General features: G+C 37.9%; 3 protein-coding genes across 3 annotated transcripts in view; 1 reads left to right on the top strand and 2 right to left on the bottom strand.

The window, feature by feature from the left end:
• Positions 1 to 4,929: 4,929 nt before the first annotated feature.
• Positions 4,930 to 9,560, bottom strand: LOC113051077 (probable N-acetyltransferase camello). The gene is made up of 2 exons (XM_026214689.1): positions 9,485 to 9,560; positions 4,930 to 5,706 (listed from the first exon to the last, which is right to left on the bottom strand). The coding sequence occupies exons 1-2, from the start codon at positions 9,498 to 9,500 to the stop codon at positions 5,030 to 5,032; spliced, it is 693 nt and encodes a 230-aa protein (XP_026070474.1). The 5' UTR covers positions 9,501 to 9,560; the 3' UTR covers positions 4,930 to 5,029.
• Positions 9,561 to 15,922: 6,362 nt separating this feature from the next.
• Positions 15,923 to 18,391, bottom strand: LOC113051076 (probable N-acetyltransferase camello). The gene is made up of 2 exons (XM_026214688.1): positions 18,289 to 18,391; positions 15,923 to 16,730 (listed from the first exon to the last, which is right to left on the bottom strand). Exons 1-2 carry the CDS (start codon positions 18,302 to 18,304, stop codon positions 16,054 to 16,056), a joined length of 693 nt encoding a protein of 230 aa, XP_026070473.1. The 5' UTR covers positions 18,305 to 18,391; the 3' UTR covers positions 15,923 to 16,053.
• A 4,193-nt stretch (positions 18,392 to 22,584) lies between these two features.
• The window catches only part of LOC113050133 (solute carrier family 12 member 5-like), an 88,730-nt gene continuing 84,665 nt past the window's right edge, over positions 22,585 to 26,649 (top strand). Inside the window, exon 1 of the mRNA XM_026212832.1 lies at positions 22,585 to 22,969. Coding sequence (XP_026068617.1) covers positions 22,849 to 22,969 — 121 coding nt within the window. The 5' untranslated portion in view covers positions 22,585 to 22,848. The remainder of the gene's footprint in view (positions 22,970 to 26,649) is intronic.

The raw sequence follows: 26,649 nt of genomic DNA, 5'->3' as shown, positions 1-26,649 counted from the left end.
AATGATGTGCAAAAACATATTCAAGTATAGGAAAACCACTAAATGCATTACAATGCATTATTCACAGGTACCAAATGATCTAGAATGCAATTTAGATAGAAAATATCCCTCTGATCCACATGAGGTCTTGTAAGCTAATAGCGCAGCAATGGATATTTTTTTAAGGTGGATGCCGGCCTCAAGTGTCTGTCTACAAGCAGTACAACAGTAGAGCGTCTATTGTAGAAGCCTTGTTACTTTTACTAAAGCACACTTTAACATGATAGGGGTGAAATGCTATTTCATCCATACTGAGTTTTTTACACTGTTTTTTACACTTTTTACACTGATTTTTTCGAGTATGGCTGTGTGACTTGGTGGAGCGGAATTTCCTTATATGGGTCCTGAGGCACGTCTGCCGGAAGAGCACGCGCTCCCGTATAGCAGAGCAGAGAGAGGCTGAGCACAGACAATCACTGATCAGAGCGAGAGCGTCGCGAAATGTCACAAAAGAAGTGTGTTTTTGGTTGCCAGGGCAAGACAACCCTGCACAGATTACCAAAGAAAAAAAACATTAAGGGACCAGTGGATGGAGTTTATTTTTACAGAGCATCAACAGAGTTGTGCAAGTGTTTGTGTTTGTTCCCTGCATTTCGAAGATGCTTGTTTTACAAACAAGGCCCAGTTTGATGACGGATTTGCACATCGTTTATTTCTTAAGGTTAATGCAGTCCCAACGAAAAAGGGTCACGATCGTGTGTTGGAACCGCAGGCGGTGAGTAAAACTGCTTCAAATATCTCTGTGTTGTTAACTTAGCTATCGGCGCGTAAGCACATCAAGCAAACAACATGCGATGTTGGCATCAAACTGCACTTTCCACATGTACAGCTTAAAAAAAAAAAAAAAAAAAGACGACATAAAGTGGAACTTAGTCATTTTCCAAAACCACTAAGCAAATATATACAGTTTCAGTACACACCACATAGAGACGTCGTTGCTGATGCTGCTCTCGTTCAGTTTCAGCCTCTGGATCTGATTCTGGATCATAAATATACGCTGAATCTGACTGTTAGCCATGGTTTGTTTTGGATGTTTTTTTCCTCAAGGTAATGTCACAGCTTCCAAATGCTCTCAACGCAAAAGCCTACTGGCGCTCGTGATTCTTTAGCTCCGCCCACACGTCACGCCTCCAGCCGGTCGTGTTTTTCCGGGAAAAAATCGGTACAGACTATCTTTCTCTTATGAATATAATAAAACTAAAGACTTTTTGGAGTTATGAAGGATGCAGTACTACTCTATAGGTACTCAAGATTAACAGGATATTGAGTGAAAACGAGCATTTCACCCCCCCCCCCATTAAAGATTAAATGGAGAAAAAAAATTATTGCACAGCCATCAGGTGGCGATATGCACTAAGCAGGTAAACAACTAATGGACAAAAGAAGAAGAAAGAAACAGCTTGGCACGCTTTTTCTTAGCGTCTGTTTCTATAGTGACTCGTCGATTCGTCGCTCTGTTGAGAATGTCTTCTTGAGTCTTAACCAGGAACATACTCTGAGTTGAATGAACTTACTCCCGGACGGGAGTTTTTGGAAATACATACCTCGAGTCAGCAAGGTTTGGGGTTAATCAACCGAGAGTTCACGGTTCAATTCACGGTAAGTTAACCCTGCTTTCTGGAATACACCCCAGGCATTTCTGTCATTGTACAGTGGATAACTTTCTTAATTTACTGATATTCATTTATTTTTAAATAAATGTTATTTCCAGTGTACTATAAATCACATTTATAAGTGCATTTTTCTTTATTAATGTCAGTTCTGTGTCAATATTTGAATACACATTTTTTTTTTTTTGAAGTCTCACCAAGGCTGCATTTATTTGATGAATACAATAGAAATTGTAATATTGCGACATATTATTAATATTTAAAATATCTGTAATTTATTCATGTGGTCACAGCTGTGTTTTCACCATCATTACTCCAGTCTTCAGCGTCACATGAACCTTCAGAAATCATTGTGATATTATGATTTGGTCCTAGTTATTATTGGCATTCTATTATTGATAATTTTCTTTTTTACTTAATATGTTTGTATTAAAATATATATTAATAACAACAGAGATTTATGAATAATCATGTCACACTGAAGACATCAATGCAGCCTTGGTGAGCATAAGAAACTTATTTCAAAGAAACCTTCATCTGGGTTGTTCATTTAAATGAACTGAAATGATGCACTGGAAAATGAAATAACTTAAAGGTCCCGTTTTACGCGCTTTTTTTGAAGCTTTGATTGTGTTTACAGTTTTGAGTGTAAAAAAACACAATATTTTTCACACAAATCTATATACCGCTGTTTTCACTGCCATAAAAACGGGCTGATGACTTCCTTGTTCTATAAAGTCCCTCCTTCAGAAATACGTAATGAGTTCTGATTGTGCCACCGGTTCCTGTGTTGTGATTCGACATCAGCTTACAGCACGCTGCCCTCCTGGAAACGCTAGTTTTGGAGTAGTTTTGAGAAGCAAGTGGGCAGGAGCGTGTGCTGGAGATGTATTTATAGTCACAGGAGCGTTTTTACTGACGAGATGCGCATGAAAATCGCATTCGTTTTTTGCACAGTCCTAACATCTAGTTAACAAAGCTAAACAGTGTTGCCCTTTGAGTAAAAAGTTACAGAAACTGTTAAACGCACCAACTTAAATAATAAAATACACTTACCGGTTGTGGTCCATAAACAACACCTTCTCCAGACAAAGAGGGAACTGCTCCATCTTTCAAGAATAATCTTTGTGCGAATCCGGCATTAAACTGATTGAGAAAGTTGTCCTCAGCAAGCTGTCCTCAGCAAAATTTGGTGAAAATAGTTTTACATGTGGATTATAATTTTCCGGAACCGAGTTCTAAATAACTATATAATTGAAATGCTAAATAGATGCTATTATAGTCTATCATGATCGTTTTCAATACTCGCAATTCCAACTCCTGACTCACTACAGTGATTTTGACGGAACAAGATGGTTTTACACTGCCAAGGGCGTAGTAGCTCGTAGCAAGGGGCGTGGTGAGCTGAAAAGTGCTTACGTCACCTGCCACCGCTTACGTCACTTGCCACCGTAACATCCAATAGGAAAAATCAACTGCAGTAGCCACCGTTCAACCTGAAGAGGGCAGCACTCAGACGTTTTTACACCATATATTGTAGAATTAAAACACTTTATAATCAAATGTCAAAAAAGTTACTCGAATCAATGAACAGCTCTAATAAAGCCCCATTCTTATAGATCATTAACTAAAAAAAGTTGGTTTAGGATTTAGTTACTCTTTAAACATAAATTGTAACCATTAGTCTCCAAGTACAGTGTCCCTGGGAAGCCCAAACAAAGATGATTGGACTCGGAGATGAAAATAACAGCGTTTCAAACGACATGGAGACAAACAAAAATCAGCTCTTCCTTCTTCTCCGTCGGAGCGCAACAAGGCCACGCCCCCTTTTTGTGAATTCATGTGGGCGGAGGTTAGTCAAAAAACTGTTTTAGTGACGTCATTAATGCAAGAACTAGAGAGATGTAGTCCAAACGGGTCGTTTTTTGTAGGCGAATTCTGTTAAATCAAATATCTCGCTTGGCATTGAACTTTGAGCTTTAGAATTTTACAGATCTTAATTACACTCTAACAACAACATTACACACTAACTAAAGTTTAAAACATGGAATCACGTAGAAGGGGACCTTTAAATAATCAAATTTAGTAATAATGCACAGATATGTATTAGAGCTGGGCGATTTTATCGATTCTGTGATATAAATTGTTTTTTTTTTCAAAGAAAGTATAGATTTTTTGCCGCAAGTATTGATACATACGTCCCATTATAAATCCCCCATGTTTACCCCCATTCGCATTGCAGGAAGAGCGATTTGGTCAGCCAGCCGCTAGTGTTGCTGTAGAGCAAGTTCCCCGTACTAACTTTACACAGATGCAGACGTCTTCCTGTTTACCAAGTCAGACCGAGGATATTCAGAGAATGGCGGCGAATATAAATCCGGCACCTGCCTGCTTAAAAGCAGATGTGTGGGAGCACTTTGGTTTTTAAAAAAAAAGAAGGAAAGCAATGACTTGGATAAAAGCATCGCAGTTTGTAAGCTATGTGGCACTTACGTTAAATATTCCAGCAATACGACAAATTTACGAGCGCACCTAAAACGTTACCACCTGGACAAGTTTATTCTTACCGAGGACCCAAAGCAGCAGTGGCCGCGTGACCCAAAACAAACTACGCTGGACATCGATGGCGGTTGTTCCCACAAGTTTCCATCTGCTCCACCAGAAAATTACAGAGTCCATTGCCTACTTTATTTGTCAGGATTTGAGAACGTATTCAGTGGAAACCCCCGTCTTTAGGCGCATGGTGATTGCGATGGAGCCCCGCTATCCTATTCCAACCCGCAAACACCTCACCAAGGTTTGCATTCCCGGACTGTACACTCAGACAAGGGCACACGTTAAAGTTGCAAATTGCAATTTTGCACTTTATTTACTTTTCAAAGGCTTGTAAGCTACAATTTGCACTGTTTCAATAAATGGAACTAATTTTCTCAACACATGTTTGATTAACTTTGTTCAGCATTTATTATACAAGCTGTCTGATGTTTTTTGAGTTTTCATTTCAAATAATTCAATCCAAGTAAATGAAACAGTCACAAGATGTAACCAAAATCACTCAGTCCCCTTTAAATCTACCAGAAAATAATGTAAGTGTATCGAATTATATAGAATCGTATTGAATTATATCAGATCGTTGGCTGAATATCGTGATATGTATCGTATGTATCGTGAGATTAGTGTATCGCTACAGCCCTAATACGTATTGCATGCAATAAATAAAAACTGCAACCAAATGTCAAAAGTGAAAAATCTTTAATCAATTTTTGTTACATTTATAAAGTGCAATATATAAGCTATGATTATGAAAGAAAAACAGTACATCAGTCAGAACTATTAAACTCATGTTCTGGCATTTAAGCCTTTAGATGAGAAGCTAATGATCAAATGTTCTTCTCCATGTTCAAAAATGTGGCTCTAGTCATCCAGATCATCCACTTGGGAGACTCAGACTGAGTATGAACCAGGACCAGTTTAAAACCCAGCCTAAAGTACAACGCCACGGCTGCTTTCTGTGTAGACGTTGTGGAAAGTTTGATTTTTGTGAAACGGCGTTCCCTACAGAAGTCTTCAGCTGTTTTGGCCAGCTGTAAACCGAGACCAGAACGGCGACAGCTGGATGAAACAACCATCCGGTAAAGCTCTCCATACTTTTGTCCTTTTTCACTTTTACCTTCCACAGCCACCATCCCCAAAACCTGAGGCCGGCCGTGTATCTCAGCCTCAGCAACCCAGAAGCAGTTATCTGGATTACTGAGGTAGTAACCCGGGACGTCCCGCATGTCCGTGTTCAGTCTCGCCCGAACGTAGCCGTTGTAGAACTCAAAGCAGCAGAAGTACACAAGGCCTATCCAGGCTCCTCCAGACACCAGGGCCAGAACGACAGACTGTCCACCCATCACATATGCACCGATGTAAAAGAAAAGGCTTACAGTGATGTAAAGCGGACGGGTCATGGCATAAATGAATGCAGGATTGATGTGCTCCATTAATCCCTCCCGGAAAACAGTTTCCACAGTCTCCCGGTCGGAGGGCTGATACCGCCGGATCACAGCATGCACTGGTGGATTGTAAAGAGGAATACAAATAGAAATGGATAGGCGAAAATCATTAAAATAGAAAATTATTGAAAACAAAATAAACTGTAATCTCCACACATTATTGTATATAATGTATATGGCCATCACAATAATCTATCTTTTATATATACATAATGGAAAAGGAGGCGGCGTGTCCACATGCAGCAGCTTCTCTCTGTCCCGACAGAACAGTGTTTTCGTGTTTTTTGTCTTGTGAGTCGGAGTGTTTTTGTACGTCGTCATTGCGTCTACCTGTCTGTAAGTGCGCATACAGTCATGAGTTTCTGCTCAATGTTGGCAGAACTGCATTTTTACAGTTAAACTGCTGCGGGATCTCGGTCTGCTACGGAGGCCTACACCATCACCGACCCCCACACTCCCACAGCGGAGGCACCACAAGCGGTGTGAGAAGAAGCAGAAGAGGGGTAAGCGCGGAGGTATCCCACACAAGCCATCTATCCCCACCATCGTACTGGCTAACGTACGCTCGTTGGACAATAAACTTGACTACATTCGATTACTATGTTCTCAGAGGACTGTAAGAGACTGTTTTATTTTTGTGTTCACGGAAACATGGCTTAGCAACAGCGTTCCAGACGGTGCTATTCAGCTCGACCAGCTGACGTGCTATTGAGGGGACAGAGCTCTCGTCGTGGGAGGGAAAACCTGCGGCGGCGGGCTTTGTTTTTACATTAATGACGCATAGTGCCGCGATACTGTTGTGATCTGCAAACACTGCTCACCCCTGGTGGAGTTTATGATTATTAAGTGCCAGCCGTTCTATCTGCCTAGGGAATATACTACTATACTGCTAATTTCGGTTTACATTCCCCCGATTAACAGCATCAGGAATGATGCACTTAATGAACTGTACAAGCACATCAGTGAGCAGCAGAGAGCACACCCCGATGCTTTTCTCATCATAGCTGGGGATTACAACCATGCTGACTTAAAGAGTGTGTTTCCAAAAATACACCAACACATTAACTTTCCAACACAAGGTAATAACAGTTCAGACTTTGTTTACACCAAACAGAGAGGAGCTTACAAAGCCCTCCCCCTCTCCCACCTCGGAGCCTCAGATCACATCACTGTCATGCTAATGCCTGCATACAGACTGTTCGTTAAAGTCGCCAAATAAGTTCACAAACAGATTAAAGTGTGGCCAGAAGGATCATCAGAGGTTCTTCAAGACTGCTTCAACACAACTAACTGGGACATGTTTAAGCAGGCTGCCACATGCAATAACACCACTGACCTCCAAGAGTACTCAGAGACTGTCACTGCCTACATCAACAAGTGTATTGAAGATGTAACAGTCACAAAAACTATCACTGTCCGGGCCAATCAGAAGCCGTGGATGACAGGGGAAGTCTACAGACTACTGAAGACACGGAACGCTGCCTTCAGAGCTGGAGATGAGGTGGGCCTGAGAACAGCCAGGGCCAACCTGTCCCGCGGCATCAGAGAGGCTAAGAGACAGCACTCCAGGAGGATAGCCCATCAATTCAGCGACAGTAGAGACACTAGGAACATGTGGCAGGGAATACAGACCATTACGGACTACAAGCCCCCACCACGGACCTGTGACAACAACATCTCTCTGCTGAACGAGCTGAACACCTTCTTTGCTCGCTTTGAGCAACAAAACAGCATCACTGGGCAGAAGACTCCACCCCATTCCTGGTGACAAGGTGATGACGCTGACCCCAAACAGCGTGAAGAGATCCTTCAGCAGGATCAATGCATGCAAAGCTCCGGGTCCTGACAACATCCCTGGGCGTGTACTGAGAGACTGTGCAGCAGAACTCACTGAGGTCTTCACAGACATTTTCAACTTCTCACTGAGTCAGGCTGTTGTTCCCACATGTTTCAGAACTACCACCATCATTCCAGTTCCGAAGAAGCCATCTCCATCCTGCTTCAATGACTACCGTCCTGTTGCACTTACTCCCATTCTCATGAAGTGCTTTAAACGGCTAGTCATGCACCACATCAAGTCTGCCCTCCCCCTATCCTGGACCCCTTCCAGTTTGCATATCGGTCCAACCAGTCGACCGATGATGCCATCGCCACTGCCATCCACTCAGCACTCACACATCTGGACAAAAAGGACTCATATGTCAGAATGCTGTTCACAGACTTCATTCAACACAATCATCCCTCAACAGCTCATTTACAAACTGGTCCAGCTGGGGCTCAACACTTCGCTGTGCAACTGGCTGTTGGTCTTTCTGACTGGAAGACCTCAGGCAGTATGGTTCGGCAGCAAACACATCCAGCACCATCACACTGAACACTGGGCCCCCCAAGGATGTGTGCTGAGCCCCCTCCTCTTCACTCTGCTGACCAACGACTGGATGCCACACAACTCTATCCTCGTTATTAAGTTTGTGAATGATACGACTGTGGTGGGTCTCATTATCAACAAAGATGAGACAAACTACAGGAACGAGGTGAGCCACCTGGCCGCATGGTCCAGTGACAACAATCTCTCTCTGAACGAGGAGAAGAAGAAGGAGATTGTTGTTGACTTCAGGAGAGTGCACACTCAGCACGTTCCTCTGACCATCAATGGTGCGACTGTGGAGAGAGTGAGCAGCACCAAGTTCCTGGGTGTGCATATCACAGAGGACCTCTCCTGGACAGACAACACCGCAGCACTGGCCAAGAAATCACAACAGCGTCTCTACTTCCTCCGCAAACTGAGGAGAGCCAGAGCCCCGCCCCCCATCATGTACACCTTCTACAGAGGCACCATCGAGAGCATCCTGACGAGCTGCATCACTGTGTGGTATGGCGCCTCCAACGCGTCCTGCCGAAAGACTCTGCAACGTATACTGAGAGCAGCTGAGAAGATCATTGGTGTCTCTCTCCCCTCTCTCCAGGACTTTTACGGAACCTGTCTCACTTGCAAAGCCCTCTGCAACGCAGGTGATCCCACTCACCCGTCTCACAGCTTCTTTGGTCTGCTGCCATCAGGGAGGAAACTGTGGAGTCTCCAGTCCAGGACCAGCAGACTGAAGGACAGCTTCATCCACCAGTCTGTTAGGAAGCTAAACTCCCTCCTGAACTTGCCCCCCTCCCCTCTTCTGCACCAGTTCCATTCACCATGGAACTGACGTCATTCCACTACCTCATCAGTCAGTTAAATAAAAGAATTGTTCTTGAGCCATCTGTCACTTTAATCAGACTAAAAAAGCTTTTTTTTTCACTAAAAATCTTTTATCTGCACTGTTGTTCACTTAATTGATTTTCACTCTATCTGCCATGTGCCTTGCACTGCTTTATTTAACTTCATTTTTAATTTTATTATATGTCTTTTTTACATTCCCTTATTGTATAGTTGTATCTACATTTTATATTTGATCTAGATTTTTAGGCTCTACTGTTAATGTTATCTGTATGCACCGGGGGTCTGAGAGTAACACAATTTCGATTCTCTGTATGTATGTACTGTACATTTGGAAGAATTGATAATAAAGCAGACTTGACTTGACTTGACTATACTGTACCACTTCTGAATCCCTAAATAACAACATCAAAACATCATGCATGTGAGTAAATAATCAAATGTTTAATCTTTTTGGTGAAACTACAAAGCATAAATTAGAATGTTTGCATGTGTCAGTGAAAGTCTAGATAGATAGATAGATAGATAGATAGATAGATAGATAGATAGATAGACACGTTCTGTTTGTGTCTGATAGATAGATAGATAGATAGAGAGAGAGAGAAAGAGAGATGTTAGCTACTTACTGTTTGATTTGGTCATTAGTATCCTTTATTTCCAGTCAATGGTCTGTTCGTGTCTGCAGTGCACTGTTGGTCGATCACATGATGCGTGTATTAAATCATGTTATCAGCGGTTCAAAGGTCACGGACATTCTTGAATCAGACAGGAGAATTTACTCACTTCAATTTGAGTTCACAGTTTCCGTATACAGAAATGTCCTGAACATAGATAAAGACGTGCTTGAATTAGTGCTGTCAAAAGACAAATCGCGATTAATCGCATACAAAATAAAAGTTTTTGTTTGTATAATATATGTGTGAGTGTTCTGTGTATTACGTATATGTAAATACACACACATACAGTAGATATCTTATCAAAATATTTACATGTATTTACATCCATATAAATTATATATAAATATATTTAATATATAAACATATAATATGTTAATATAATACTATGTTTAATGTAATATATAAACATAACCTAAAGGTCCCGTTCTTCGTGATCCCATGTTGTAAACTTTAGTTAGTGTGTAATGTTGTTGTTTGAGTATAAATAATATCTGTTAAATTTTAAAGCTCAAAGTTCAATGCCAAGCGAGATATTTTATTTAACAGAATTCGCCCACAAAAAATGACCCGTTTGGACTACATCCCTCTAGTTCCTGCAGGAATGACGTCACTAAAACAGTTTTTTGACTAACCTCCGTCCACATCAAAAAAGGGGGGCGTGGCCTTGTTGCGCTCTGACGGAGAAGAGAAAGAGCTGCGTTTGTGTTTGTTGCCATGTCGTCGAAACGCTGTTATTTTCATCTCGGAGTCCAATCACCTTTGTTTGGGCTTCCCAGGGACGCTGTACTTGGAGATTAATGGTTACAATTAATGTTTAAAGAGTAACTAAACCCTAAACCAACTTTTTTTAGTTAATGATCTATAAGAATGGGGCTTTATTAGAGCTGTTCATTGATTCGAGTAACTTTTTTGACATTTGATTATAAAGTGTTTTAATTCTACAATATATGGTGTAAAAACGTCTGAGTGCTGCCCTCTTCAGGTTGAACGGTGGCTACTGCAGTTGATTTTTCCTATTGGATGTTGCGGTGGCAAGTGACATAAGCGGTGGCAGGTGACGTAAGCAGTTTCCAGCTCACCACGCCCCTTGCTACGAGCTACTACGCCCTTGGCAGTATAAAACCATCTTGTTCCGTCAAAATCACTGTAGTGAGTCAGGAGTTGGAATTGCGAGTATTGAAAACGATCATGATAGACTATTATAGCATCTATTTAGCATTTCAGTTATATAGTTATTTAGATCTTCAAGATTTATCTGTATTTAGCACAGTGGTCAGGATGGTACGTAAGTGTTTTGCTGGTTGTGACAGCACTGCTGGACTGCATAGTTTTCCAGCAGACTTTAAAATTAGGCGCCAGTGATTGCATGCACTTGGCCTGGAAGACCGTTAGTTCCCGCCTAGAGCTGGAGTGTGCAAACTGCATTTTACACGGGATTGCTTCTCAAACGCAATGGAGGTGGAAATGGGCTTCTCCACACAGCTCACGCTGAGTTAAGACCGCAGTTTGACCCAATTGCTCGAATTGATATGAACAGACACCTCGACACCCTCCACTTCAGGTGAAGGTAGGTGAGAAAAGTCCTCTACTTCAAATGATCGCTCTGTTGCAAAGCTACTTGCGTCATTACAGTCACTCTCCATTTTAGCGTCTCTGACAGCAGCTGTCAATCAATCCGTCACTGCGGGTCTCGTTCACACCACTCTCGCTCAGCCCCGCCCTCGGTTCGTCCCCTCGTCCCCTCTATCTCCGCTCTATCTCCGTTCGTCCCCTCTATCTGCCCACTTTTCAGCATTTTTTCAAATATTGTCAGTGGGTGGAGTCAGGCTCTGACCAGGAGTTTAGTTACCCTTTAACTTAGTTCCCGAAAATTATAATCCACATGTAAAACTATGTGCAGCACATTTTGCTGAGGACAGCAATCTTCCTCAATCTCAGTTTAATGCCGGATTCGCACAAAGATTATTCCTGAAAGATGGAGCAGTTCCCTCTTTGTCTGGAGAAGGCGTTGTTTATGGGTCACAACCAATAAGTGTATTTTATTATTTAAGTTGGTGCGTTTAACAGTTTTTTGAACTTATTACACAAAGGGCAACGCTGTTTAGCTTTGTTAATTAGATGTTAGGGCTGTGCAAAAAAATCAAATGCGATTTTCATGCGCATCTCGTCAGTGATTATAATTACATCTCCAGCAGTTTTCAAAACAAATCCTGCCCACTTGCTTCTCAAAACTAGCCCAATCGCATTTCAAGGAGGGCAGCGTGGGCTCAGCTGCTGTCGAATCACAACATAGGAACCGGTGGCACAATCAGAACTCATTACGTATTTCTGAAGGAGGGACTTAATAGAACAAGGAAGACATCAGCTCGTTTTTATGACAGTGAAAACAGCTGTGTACAGATAGGTGAATTATGTGAAAAATACGTTTTTTTTTTACACGCGAAACATGAACACATGTTATATTGCACACTGTAAACACAATCAAAGCTTCAAAAAAGCATGTAAAACGGGACCTTTAAGGTTGGGGAAGTTGTGGCTTAGTGGTATGTCACGTCGCTTTCACTTTAAGTAAATATATACATGCATAATAAATTCACACAGCACACACACACACACACACACACACACATATATATATATATATTACGTAAACAACAACAACTTTTATTTTGAATGAACGATTAATTGTTTGACAGCACTGGTTTGAATATGAGTGTGGAATGTCCTGCTTTCACTGATCTCTGCTATTATTAGCGCCACCTAGCGTCAGTGAACCATTACTGATGACATTCACTTCACTACATTTTTTAAGTGATGTGATGAAAGTGAAAGGGATGTGAAATACAGCCAAGGATGGTGATCGATACTCAGAATTTGTGTTCTGCATTTATATGGCGTTATTTTTAGTCAAAAGTTATGAGCGTGTAAGACATGCTCACGAGCACATTATGTTATTTCACACGCACAAAAATGAACCTTCAGCTGGCATGATAAAACAAATTCAACAACCGAGAGGTGTAAAAGTAGCTGCAAGCGAGCGCCTGGCATACTCTCATAGGTTAACTCTGCTTGTAAAGAGGAATCCTGCTCGTGCGCAGCAGGCTTGTGTGTCTGGCGATCAGCATCACAAGTGTTGACTAAGGCGTTAGCTACAGAATGAATAGGCTAGCTTGTTGCCCAAAGATATGTAACGTTAATGTTAACTTACTATACTTTTATACGTGCAGAGACATTTTATGTATATTAGAAGACTCATTCTAATTCATTCCCACTCTTCTTCGGTGGTAACTTAACCCAACTTAACCCAACTCCGTGCTTCCTGTAATGAGAGCTGTCAATCAAGGTACAAGGATGTCCCTGTGTGAAAGTGACCAATCATAAGAGGGTAAGTGCCCTCCTTGGTTTCCGCCCCCAAATAGTCAAAAGACATGTAGACTCGAGGGAGCAGAAATCCACTGCGCGAGCAAAACAGCAGAAGCCCGCTGTGCGCGAGCAGGATTCCGCTTTACAAGCAGAATTAACATATGAGAGTATGCCAGGCGCTCGATCACCGCTACATGTACACCTCTTGGTTGTTGAATTTATGCGCAAGTATTTTTAACATGCAAGCTGAAGGTTCATTTTTGCGCGTGTGAAATAACAATGTGCTCGTGAGCATGTCTTACACGCTCATAACTTTTGACTAAAAAATAACGGCATACATTTAACCCATCCAAAGTGCACACACACACACACACACACACACACACACACACACACAGTTGGAATGGTTTTTATTCTGTACAAACTGTATAACTCCACACACCTGGAGCAGTGGACAGCCATTTATGCTGCAGCACCCGAGGAGCAGTTGTGGGTCCAGAGCCTCGCAACGGTTTGAGTTAAAAATCTTTGTTTGTGTTCTATTGAAGAAACAAAGTCACCTACATCTTGGATGCCCAGGGGATAAACAGAAAAACATCAATTTTTGGGGTCAACAATCCCTTTAATTCAGCTTGCCACAATTTAAGACCTTAAAATTACTTAAATCTGAGCAGAAAGTCTTAAATTCATAATTTTGTGTCATTAAATAATGCATGCATTGTTTATGCATTGTTTTCCCATACAAATATCGGTAACACTTTAGAATAATGATCCATTAGTTAATGTCAGTTAATTCATTAATTAACGAACAAACAATGAACACAACATTTATTATTGTATTTATTCATCTTTTTTAATGTTAGTTAATGAAAATACAGTTATTCATTGTTCGTTCATTCTTATTCACAGTACATTAATTAATGTTAACAAGCACAACTTTTTATTTAAATAATGCATTATTAAATGTTGAAATTAACATCAACTAAGATTAATAAATGCTGTAGAAGGATTGTTCTTGCTTAGATCATGTTAACTAAAGTAGTTAACTAGCATTGACTAATGGACCATTATTCTTAAGTGTTACCCAAACGTCCTTAAATCAAGATGCATTTACTTTATATTCAAATGTAAAATTAAGTCTTGAGAAAAATGAGCAAAATTAAAACAAGAATTAACATCTGTCAATAGGATATAAAACCAGTGTCCATTTTATTTAAGTGTACATTTGGTTCTTGTTTTAAGCGTAAACTTAAAAAGCTTTGTAATAATAATAATAATAATCATAATAATAATAATAGTAATAATAATAATCATAATATATAATTTTAGCATACATTCATAATTTTTTTATATATTAATTTAACATACATTCACATATATAATATATATATATGATTTGTATTAGTTAGATTTTTATTAATAATTAATAATAATTTATAATCATAGATAATTAAGTAAAAAAAAATTATAACATCATTTTAAATTTAGTTTTAATTTAAATGTAGATGACAGTAGAATTGGAAATTTGAGATTATATTTTCCTGCTCCTGAAATACATTTTGAAAAATAATTTGGTTTATGAATGTTGAAACTAAATTTATTTCAATAAATAAATGTAAAAAAACCTGAAGATCATGTGACACTGAAGACTGGAGTAATGATGCTGAAAATACACACACACACACACACACACACGAGCTGAATTAAATTAGTTTAATCTGTAGAAACATTAAACATACCAACCTATATCCATGTTTTATATGTATTATCAGCGGTCTCCTTATCATCCGTGTTGTTTTACTGTATACAACTGCAATCAATGTGGTCTTTACTCAGAGGCGGATCTCTGTACGAGCAGGCCATTACTACATCTAGTAGTAGGAGAAGTGTTCAAAACCATTGTGTATTTGGTTTATTCTACTATATGGTGAATTAAGATCAATCTTTCTACTTTCAGTGTAAAAAATGACTCCGTAGCCTTGAAATCATCAATGCTCTTGGAGAAACCTAATACTTTCAAATGCTTTCTGACAGGTGTGATTTTTGATGTGCAAAAACATATTAAAGTATAGGAAAACCACTAAATGCATTATTCACAGGTACCAAATGATCTAACATGCAATTTGTATAGAAAATATATCTGATCCACATGAGGTCTTTTAAGCTAATAGCGCAGCAATGGATATTTTAAGGTGGATGCCGCCCTCTAGTGTCTGTCTAGAAGCAGTACAACAGTAGAGCGTCTATTGTAGAAGCCTTGTTACTTTTACTAAAGCACACTTTACCATCATTTATTTTTAATTATTACTGTATATCACTGAAAAACAAAAAAAACAAAAAAAAAACAAGTCAAGTTCAAAATAAGCTCCAGGATGTTTTGATAGCCATATTCTTTCTTTGGATATTTATAAATTGTATTTGCTGGTATTTCAGACATTTCTGTCATTTTACAGCGGCTAACGTTGTTCATTTACTGATATTCACATTTATAAGTGCATTTTATTTATTAATATATTTTTGGTGTCAAATTTTGAAAATTTTGTATTTATTTTTTTGAAGGAAGTCTCACCAAGGCTGCATTTATTTGATGAATACAATAGAAACTGTAATATTGTGACATATTATTAATATTTAAAATATCTGTAATTTATTCCTGTGGTCACATTACACATTACTCCAGTCTTCAGTGTCGCATGAACCTTGAGAAATCATTGTGATATTATGATTTGGTCCTTGGTTATTATTGGCATTCTATTATTGATAATGTTTTTTTGCTACTTAATATGTTTGTATTAAAATATAATGTTAATAACAACATAGATTTCCGACTAATCATGTCACACTGAAGACATCAACTCAGCCTTGGTGAGCATAAGAAACTTATTTCAAAGAAACTTTCATCTGGGTTGTTCATTTAAATTAACTTAAATGATGCACTGGGAAAAAAATGAAATAATCAAATTTAGCTATAATGCACAGATACGTACGTATTGCATGAAATAAATAAAAACAGCAACCAAATGTCAAAAGTGAAAAATCTTTAATCAATTTTTGTTACATTTATAAAAGTGCAATATAAACCATGCAGCTATGATTACAAAAGAAAAACAGTACATCAGTCAGAACTATAAAAGATTTAGATGAGAAGCCAATGATCAAATGTTCTTCTCCATGGCCAGAATCGTGGCTCTAGTCATCCAGATCATCCACTTGGGAGACTCAGACTGAGTATGAACCAGGACCAGTTTAAAACCCAGCCTAAAGTACAACGCCACGGCTGCTTTCTGTGTAGACGAGGTGGAAAGTTTGATTTTTGTGAAACGGCGTTCCCTACAGAAGTCTTCAGCTGTTTTGGCCAGCTGTAAACCGAGACCAGAACGGCGACAGCTGGATGAAACAATCATCCGGTAAAGCTCTCCATACTTTTGTCCTTTTTCACTTTTACCTTCCACAGCCACCATCCCCAAAACCTGAGGCCGGCCGTGTATCTCAGCCTCAGCAACCCAGAAGCAGTTATCTGGATTACTGAGGTAGTAACCCGGGACGTCCCGCATGTCCGTGTTCAGTCTCGCCCGAACGTAGCCGGTGTAGAACTCAAAGCAGCAGAAGTACACAAGGCCGATCCAGGCTCCTCCAGACACCAGGGCCAGAACGACAGACTGTCCACCCATCACATATGCACCGATGTAAAAGAAAAGGCTTACAGTGATGTGCATCGGACGGGTCATGGCATAAATGAATGCAGGATTGATGTGCTCCATTATTCCCTCCCGGAAAACAGTTTCCACAGTCTCCCGGTCGGAGGGCTGATACCGCCGGATCACAGCATGCACTGGTGGATTGTAAAGAGGAATACAAATAGAAATGGATAGGCGAAAATCATTAAAATAGAAAATTATTGAAAACAAAATAAACTGTAATCTCCACACATTATTGTATATAATGTATATGGCCATCACAATAAACTATCTTTTATATATACTGTACCACTTCTGAATCCCTAAAGAACAACATCAAAACATCATGCATGTGAGTAAATAATCAAAGAATTTAAACTTTTTGGTGAAACTACAAAGCATAAATTACAATGTTTGCATGTGTCAGTGAAAGTCTACATACAGTGGGGATCGAAAGTTTGGGCACCCCTTGCAGAATCAGAAAATGCATGTTATTTTTTATTTAGTACTGTCCTGAGTAAGATATTGTACTTAAAAGATATTAACATTTAGTCCACAAGACAAAAAAATTGCTGAAATTATTAAAATAACCCCACTCAAAAGTTTGGGAACCCTTGGTTCTTAGTACTGTGTTCTGTTACCTGATGATCCTCGACTGTCTTTCTGTTTTGTGATGGTTGTGCATGAGTCCCTTGTTTGTTCTGAACAGTTAAACTGAGCAGCGTTCTTCAGAAAAATCTTTAAGCTCCTGCAGATTCTTCAGTTTTCCAGCATCTTTGCATATTGAACCCTTTCCAGCAGTGACTTTATGAGTTTGAGATGCATCTTTTCAGACTGAGGACATTTGAGGGACTCAAACACAACTATTAAAAAAGATTCAAACATTCACTGATGCTCCAGAAGGAAACAAGATGCATTAAGAGCTGGGGGTGAAAACTTTTGAACACGATGAAGATGGCCAAATTTTTCTTATTTTGTTGAAATATAATTGTTTTCCATTTAGTTCTGCCCTTCGTAAGCAACAGAAGATACTTGTATGTTTCCCGGTACACAAATTAAGTACAATCTACCTCGATCTTCAAATTCCAAAAGTTTTCACCCCCCAGCTCTTAATGCATCTTGTTTCCTTCTGGAGCATCAGTGAATGTTTGAATCTTTTTAAATGGTTGTGTTTGAGTCCCTCAAATGACCTCAGTCCTAACAGATGCATCTCAAAATCATAAAGTCACTGCTGGAAAGGGTTCAATATGCAAAGTTGCTGGAAAACTGAAGAATCTGCAGGAGCTTAAAGATTTTTCTGAAGAACGCTGCTCAGTTTAACTGTTCAGAACAAACAAGAGACTCATGCACAACCATCACAAAACAGAAAGACAGTCGAGGATCATCAGGTAACAGAACACAGTATTAAGAACCAAGGGTTCCCAAACTTTTGAGTGGGGTTATTTTAATAATTTCAGCAATTATTTTGTCTTGTGGACTAAATGTTAATATCTTTTAAGTACAATATCTTACTCAGGACAGTACTAAATAAAAAATAACATGCATTTAGTATGATCTCTCTTATTTTTTGAAAATTACTCATATTTTCACAGATTCTGCAAGGGGTGCCCAAACTTTCGATCCCCACTGTAGATAGATAGAGAGAGAGAGAGAGAGAGAGAGAGAGAGAGAGAGAGAGAGAGAGAGAGAGAGAGAGAGATGTAAGCTACTTACTGTTTGATTTGGTCATTAGTATCCTTTATTTCCAGTCAATGGTCTGTTCGTGTCTGCAGTGCACTTTTGGTCGATCACATGATGCGTGTGTTAAATCACGTTACCAGCGGTTCAAAGGTCACAGGGACATTCTCGAATAAGAGCTCAATTTGAGTTCACAGTTTCCTAAACGTATACAGAAATGTCCTGAACATAGATAAAGACTGGTTTGAATTAGTGCTGTCAAAAGACATATCGCGATTAATAGCGTACAAAATAAAAGTTTTAATTTGTTTGTATAATATATGTGTGTGTGTGTTCTGTGTATTATGTATAGCCTATGTAAATACACACACATACAGTAGATACATTTTCAAAATATTTACATGTATTAACATTCATATAAATTATATTGTAAATAAATATATTTAATATATAAACATATAATATAAAACATATGTTTAATATATAATATATAAACATAACCTGTTTTAAGGTTGGGGAAGTCGTGGCCTAGTGGTTTGTCACGTCACTTTCACTTTAAGTAAATATATAAATGCATAATAAATATACACAGCACACATACATATTATGTAAACAACAACAACTTTTATTTTGAATGAACGATTAATTGTTTGACAGCACTGGTTTGAATATGATTGTGGAACGTCCAGCTTTCACTGATCTCTGCTATTATTAGCGCCACCTAGCGTCAGTGAACCGTTAAAAAAGTGAAAAGTGAAAGTGACATTCAGCCAAGGATGGTGACCAGTGGTGGAGGAAGTACTTAAGTTTAGTACTTAAGTAAAAGTACAACTACCCTGCAAAATATATACTTAAGTAAAAGTATAATTACTACATCAACATCTTACTTAAGTAAAAGTCATAAATACATACTTTTAAATTTACTTGTCTCAATGTCTGGGCTGTTCAATTGTAACAATCACAAACAATATCTATTGTGTACTGGAAAGAGTTGTTGTGCAATACTGACACTGTAAAAATCTGGTTATTTACTTATTACTCATTAAATAATATTTAGGCTAAGCCAATTATGACGTACAATTTATTTTATTATGACATACAATTTATTTTATTTTTACTATACTATTAAGAGCAGTAAAAAAAATACTCAAAAGTACACAGGTGAGTGTTATTCTGAACACTTTAATCAAATTTGTATGACCAGTTTATTCTTCACAATATTATTCTGCTCAATATTACATTTATTTCTGTATTTTTGATCAAATAAATGCAGGCTTGATGAGCAGAAGAAACTTCTGTCAAAAACATTAAAAATAGTAATGTGTCCAAACTTTTGGCCTGTACTGTATATATATATATATATATATATATATATATATATATATATAATATCATGATATTGACGAAAAACAACTGTCATAGTTCAAAATTGTTCACAATCGAATCAAACCAAGATATAGTTTTGCCTGCATGCTTACTTGTGAATGTCAACTAAATACCCAATGTTGTATGGTAAAGAAGCTAGGAGCTGACACCGTATAAATAGTTTGAACATTTTTTCAACGTTCAATGTTTGTTTCAAAACAAACAGTTATTTTAGCCAACTACGAATGTACAGATATAGCAGTAGTTTGCTCATCTCCAAAAATGTAACGTACTAGCAAGCTACCGTCCCTGCTTTGCTAATAACCAGCTAAAGAAGTTGCCCTGTTAGGGTACCACTAACTTACGTCAAACAAATATTATACTGGTGTGATATTTTTGTTATGTTGACATCCGTTTTTCTATGACAGTCATAGCACCATGTCATAGCAAGTTTGCAACTTAAATATTAATAACTAGCATTGCATGTCTTACTTCTATATGTTTCTTCAAATTTGAAGGGGAGTTTTTAAATGCCAACAGTTCTTTGCGTTGAGGTAGGCACTTGACACATTGATTGAACCTTTAATTTCAAATAACTTGCTTAAATAAGGCCAGGGATGTCTCTCAGAATCAGAGCTGCAGGGCACAGGCTCAAGCTCAGTCGACGTTGCTGGCTCTTCGTCCATGTTTGATATTTGGTGTCCACCGTGTCCTTTTCTTCGATTTACATCAGTTCCGCTTGTGTTGTTTCAAAACACATGAACAAAAACGCAGTGAACAAATACACACACTGTGAACACACACCCGGAGCAGGGGGCAGCCATTTATGCTGCGGCACCCGGGGAGCAGTTGGGGGTTCGATGCCTTGCTCAAGGGCACCTAAGTCGTGGTATTGAAGGTGGAGAGAGAACTGTACATGCACTACCCCCACCCACAATTCCTGCCGGCCTGAGACTCAAACTCACAACCTTTCGATTGGGAGTCCGACTCTCTAACCATTAGGCCACAACTCCCCACGAGACTGGGGCCTTAGTCCAGCACCTTAGACTGCTCTGCCACGCTACCCCATGAGTGATGAGATTCACTTCACTGCCTTTTTTAAGTGAAGTGATGAAAGTGAAAGATATGTGAAATACAGCCAAGGATGGTGACCCAGACTCAGAATTCGTGCTCTGCATTTAACCCATTCAAAGTGCACACACACACCGTGAACACACATACATCTCATAGGTGTAATGGTTTTTATTCTGTACAAACTGTATATTCTATGGCCCTACACCAACCCTACACCTAACTCTAACCCTCACAGGAAACTTTGTGCATTTTTACTTTCTCAAAAAAACTCATTCTGTATGATTTATAAGTGTTTTGAAAAATGGGGACATGGGTTATGTCCTCATAAGTCACCCTCTCCTTGTAATACCTGTTTCATACCCATGTCATTATACAGAGTTGTGTCCTGATATGTCACAAAAACAAGAGCACACACACACACACACACACACACACACAAACACACACTTGGAGCAGTGGGCAGCCATTTATGCTGCGGCACCCGGGGTTATGGGTTCAGAGCCTTGCAACGGTTTGAGTTAAAAATCTTTGTTTGTGTTCTACTGAAGAAACAAAGTCACCTACATCTTGGATGCCCTGGGGGTAAGCAGAAAAACATCAATTTTTGGGAGTGAACTATCCCTTTAATTCAGCTTTAAAATGACTTAAATCTGAGCAGAAAGTCTTAAATTCATAAAGTTGTGGTATGCATTGCTTAAAAATAATCTTCCAGTCATTTTTATTTGTTTTCCCATACAAATATCTAAATGTCTTTAAATCAATATCCATTTACTTTATATTCAAATGTAAAATTAAGTCTTGAGAAAATGAGCAAAATTAAAACATCTGTCAAATAGGATACAAAAGCGCTGTCCCTTTTATTTAAGTGTAGATATTTGTTCTTGTTTTAAGCGAAACTCAAAAAGCATTGTGAAGCTCTGGTGAATGTATGAAGAATCTTTATTTGAACTGGAAAACAAGACAACAATACTAAGGAAGAGCTTCACCTTTCTGCAGTCTGATCATAGAAGTTTATTTTATTTTATTACTTAAATGTACCTTAATAAACCCTGCAAACCCTGTAAATATGAATATTTAACTTACAAAAAGAATTTTATGTTTTTAGACATGTCTTGGCAACACCATGTTATTCTCCGAAGTATGATGGAGTATCATGAATATGTATGGTGATTTAATTAGTTATGGTTTTGATTGGTTTGTGGTTATGATTTTCATATTCATGTATGTTTTCAAAGGATGCGAGGGTCCTACCATGATACATGTTCATACAAACATAAGGTAATATCATGGTACCATATTTACCACCATATTATTATTATTTTTAATTTTTTTGGTATTAGTAGTGTACATTATTGCAATACTATGCTTTAAAAAAAAACAAGAACAAGGGAAATATGAGGCTTTGGTTTAGAGTTCAGAATATGTGAAATAAAACTAAAAACAAAGTATAAAATGAACATATATGTAAAAATAAATTTAGAAATTAAATAAGAAAATAATACTTCGCATAAATTTGAAAAGCTTTAGAATGGTTTTTATAAGTGTCTTGTTTTGTGTTCTGATACGTGAATGTGTTTTTGTTGTACATTGTGAGATCAGTACTAATATACGGTATGAATGTTTGAAAGTTAATCTTGTCTTGGGACTATAATACTTTGCCACAATAATTAATAAAGACAATGTCATTTTATTTATGTGAAAAAAAAAAAATATGGGTTTGGAAAATAAAGTTCTCTTGTGAAAAGAAGAAGAAGGGCACAAAATAATATAATTATTATAACACAAAACAAAATAATTATCCTTTTTTTAGATTTAGCTACTGCGATCTGTGAATGCGTCTTAGTGTTTGTGATTGATCGAGCGCACGCGCATGCGCATGCAGTGAGCCTCAGACACCGGTTGATGATCCGCTCTCGAGACTCATTCAGTGTCTGCTATCAAAGAACAATAAAACGCACGTCTCAACCGTACACGTTACACACGTTTATAATCTTTTATTAACACTAGTCCTCGTACTCCTCTTCCAGAAAGCGTCTGATTACCGCGGATCGGCGCTCATCGGCATCACCGGAGAACTCCTCCAGCTGGAGCCGGTGAAGAGAGCGAAGCCGCGTTCATTCGTTCCCCGTCAGTCTGTTTCAGACCACCGGCGACAGCATGAGCCAGAGGTTCACGGTGACCGCCGGTGACATCCAGGGCGAAGTGAACCAGCTGTTCGAGGGCGACGAGGAGACGCCGAGCGCGTCCGACGCCACGGGAGCGGAGCGATGCGGGAAAGGTGAGCCAGATTTCTGACGTTTTGACACCTGTGAAGGATAAACTCATCCAACTGCTGGGAGTGTGAGACTGCAATATTAATATTCAACACTCCACCCTCTGATATAACCGTCAAATTAGACTAAATTAATAACCTATTTTATAATGTGCATGCATATATTAATTATATTTAAATTATTATATAATTATATAAACTAAACTAAACGTATTTTTATTATTTCATATCAATTCATGTACTGTTTCACATATACTAGGCCTATATGAATATATTATTAAATTAATAAAATATTAATATTTAATATAGAAGTTACAAATCCACATAAAACTTTCCATTTGTAAATTTCCAGGTTATGTAAATTCCCTTGAGTTATTATTATTATTATTATTATTATTATTATTATTTTATATTTGCAAGACAGTGCATTATAGTTTTTATGACTATAAATGAACTCAGGTTATTATTTGTCTTGTTTTGCATAATAAATCATTTATCTTTTAATAATTTTCAGTGCATATAAATATAGTCTATGCAGATGATCAATTATATTAATATTCTGATATATTCTTATCGTATTTCATATATAGTGCACTGATTCATATTTCATAAGCTTTCACGTAAATCATTGTTAATCTTGTTTTAAGTATGATATTTTACATCAAATTTTATATTATAACATATTCATGCAATGTTATATAGACTATAGTTATTCTATTTTAATTTCATAAGGACTAAGAAAATCTGTATGCCATTGCTTTAATGTCATTAAATACACTGAACATTGAGTTTTATTTGTCTATTGCATATTGTATTGTATGATTTCCTTCCTGAAGGTGTCATATATTGCGTTCATAATCTGTGCATCTTTGAGATTTAATGCTTCTTTGTGTCAGGAAAGAGAATCTGCTTGTTTTTATTTGTTCATCAGTATTGCAGTGCCAAATCTGATTGAGAGAGGCAGTTTTGTGCAATATTCCAGATAGTGATGGATGAACAAATGGATGCAGTATTACAATGCATGTAGGTGCACTTCAGTAGCTGGTTGAAATGGTTACAATGTCTTGTCTTCTCTGTTAGCCTTAAGTGGGCATGGTTGTCTTCACATAATCACACTTCTGACAATATTTGAATATTTAATGAGGCGAAATGCGTTTAAGGCACACTGCGCTGTGTGACATACAAGAAGTCTATTAAATACAAGTCAGGCGGTATTATTCAGCTGTAATCATTAGCCTCTTGATGTTTTCTGTGATGAGGCTTGCTGTTTTTCACTCTGAGAATTTGCTAAGTATGAAACAATTATGTGATTTGATGAGTGTAGCGAAAATACAACAAAGAAGTCAGGCTTTATTATTATGACAGGTAATTTGTCTATGCATACTGAAAGTGAAAACGCAGTGCGACGCATCAGAACAAGTTTGATATTAGTTATGTGGAGCAGGATTTTGGAGCAGTGAAATGGAGCTGTGCATGGGAATATTTAATATGACATGACTGAAATAGATACCACGTGGGCCACTAAATACTAAAATACTAGTATAGGTCTAGTGTTGGTGCTTTTTGCCATGATTGGCTTGTTATTAAGGGTTATAAGGCATTATTTTATTAAAAAACTGCTCTGGAGCGTTATGCATTCCAATACTTTGGATTGCACCATTCATAGTTCTTGTACACGTGACAGGACTCGGAGTGAAGTTTTATGAATACCTCTCTACGTGTCCTAGTTTCCTCTGAATAGCAGCATGATAGGATGCTCTGCTCCAAAACCTAGTGAGCTGCCTACCTAGGACACATTTTAAGGATCTATAATCACATATAGGGGTGTAAATCTTCAGGCACCTCAAGATCCAAGTCACAATCCAATTCCAAAACAATTCTTTGTCTACATTTTCTTTTCTTTTTTCTTTTTTTATGTACATTTTTGGAATAATATATTTACTAACAGAATGGAGCTGTGTTTATTGCAAAGTTTTCTAATCTTGTAAAAAAAAAAGGACTTTATCCCAAAACTTCTGCATTTGCATTTTATATACATTATACACTTTTCATTTAAAAATAATTTATTTTAAAAACAATTCCTTGTAAATTTTTAAATACATAAATATAAATAAAAAAATTTACTAAAGTGATTGAATATTTAATAAGACAAAATGTGCCTTTTTCTTATTTATTGAGTTTACAGATTTTTTTTTATATCAATTTGTGCATTTTTATTCAATTTTCTTTGTACTTTTTGAAATCGATAACAAATTAAAAAATAAATTAAAACAATTGCACGTTAAGAATTTTTAACCAAATAAATATAGCTTTTGATGCATAGTCTGTTCCAGAAATAGTTGTTATTATATATAATTTTAAAATTCCATCTTTAAGACAAATATAACTATCCCAGAATGCATTGCTCAGTGAAAATAGTCTGATTTCAATAAATATTTTATTCAATTCTGGAACAAACTGATAAAAAGGGGATTACTTTAACCTGTTTAATGTTTTTAAATGATATTTGTATTTATTAGACTGAAGTCTCACATACACATGATGTGGAGCACTATTTGTGCAGCATTTGTAGTTATGTTATAATGTTATAATATAATGTTAAGCAACTTACGATGAATAATTTGGTTAGGTTGCTTCCTTAGAAGATGCCAGGTTGGATCACAAGACTGTGGAAAAGAGCTTGAGACATCTTTTCTAATGAGTTCACTGCCAAACATTGATGTTTTTGCCGTGTGAAATCCATTGAAGTCACAAATTGAAGACAGTTTCCAAGAAGGTGTAGAACATCCATCTTTGGTGTCGCGTAGAGACGGTACAAACTTGGATCTCTCATCTCTGGTTCAAGTCGCCACAACGTTTCCATGACAACTGCATCCTCTTTGTGCCATGATTGGTGTGTGGGGAGGGAGTGCAGAATGTGATGATAATAGCAAAACCAAAGTAACTGCTCCCATTATACACACACTAGCAAATAATGCTGCTTTATCACCCCCTGTGTCCATAAACGAAGCATGGATTGGCTAAAAACCCACTCTGAGTGTTTTTTTTTAGATGTGCATGGCTGTATATTTGTGTAAGTGTCTGTATGCATGCATGCAGGCATAAACAATAAAATAGCAGAGTATTGGTTTTGTAGTCAGTCCACGTACTGTATGTGAGTATTACAGGTACGTTCATGAGTCTCCTGGGTGTTTGGTGAGAAAGACCTCAAGAAGGATGATGCATTGCTGCTATTTTTCATGCTGTCGCTGATGTTGTTTTTATCGATCTGAAGAGATGCTGAGATCCCAACCATGTAGAGGTTCATTGGACCTTGAATGTCTCCAGACGGTCAGAAAGATCTAGCCCAACTCTACACGATGTATGAAGCTAATAGGTGATTAAAACATCCTGGATTCAGTTTAAATCATTCAGTATCTGATTCAGTGCGACCCTTTCTTGTAGTAGCCTCTTTTTAGTGGCAGACATTACTATAATAGTCTTAATATTTGCTGTAAACGGCAAGAATAGTCATATTTAATGATATCAGTGGTGTAAAAGTCACTGACGCAGTGCTAATTTGGTTGTCAATTTTAATCTCTTCATTTGCCGATTTATTATTGTTTATATTCTTTTATAATTATATACTTAATATAACTAAGATTTATCTATCTGCCTGTGAATAATAAATTCAGTAACATAGAAAT

This window comes from Carassius auratus, chromosome 31 (assembly GCF_003368295.1).
Source record: "Carassius auratus strain Wakin chromosome 31, ASM336829v1, whole genome shotgun sequence".
Classification (NCBI taxonomy): Eukaryota; Metazoa; Chordata; class Actinopteri; order Cypriniformes; family Cyprinidae; genus Carassius; species Carassius auratus.
Note: the sequence above shows the minus strand (reverse complement) of the source record. Positions and strands in the feature narration are given on the sequence as shown.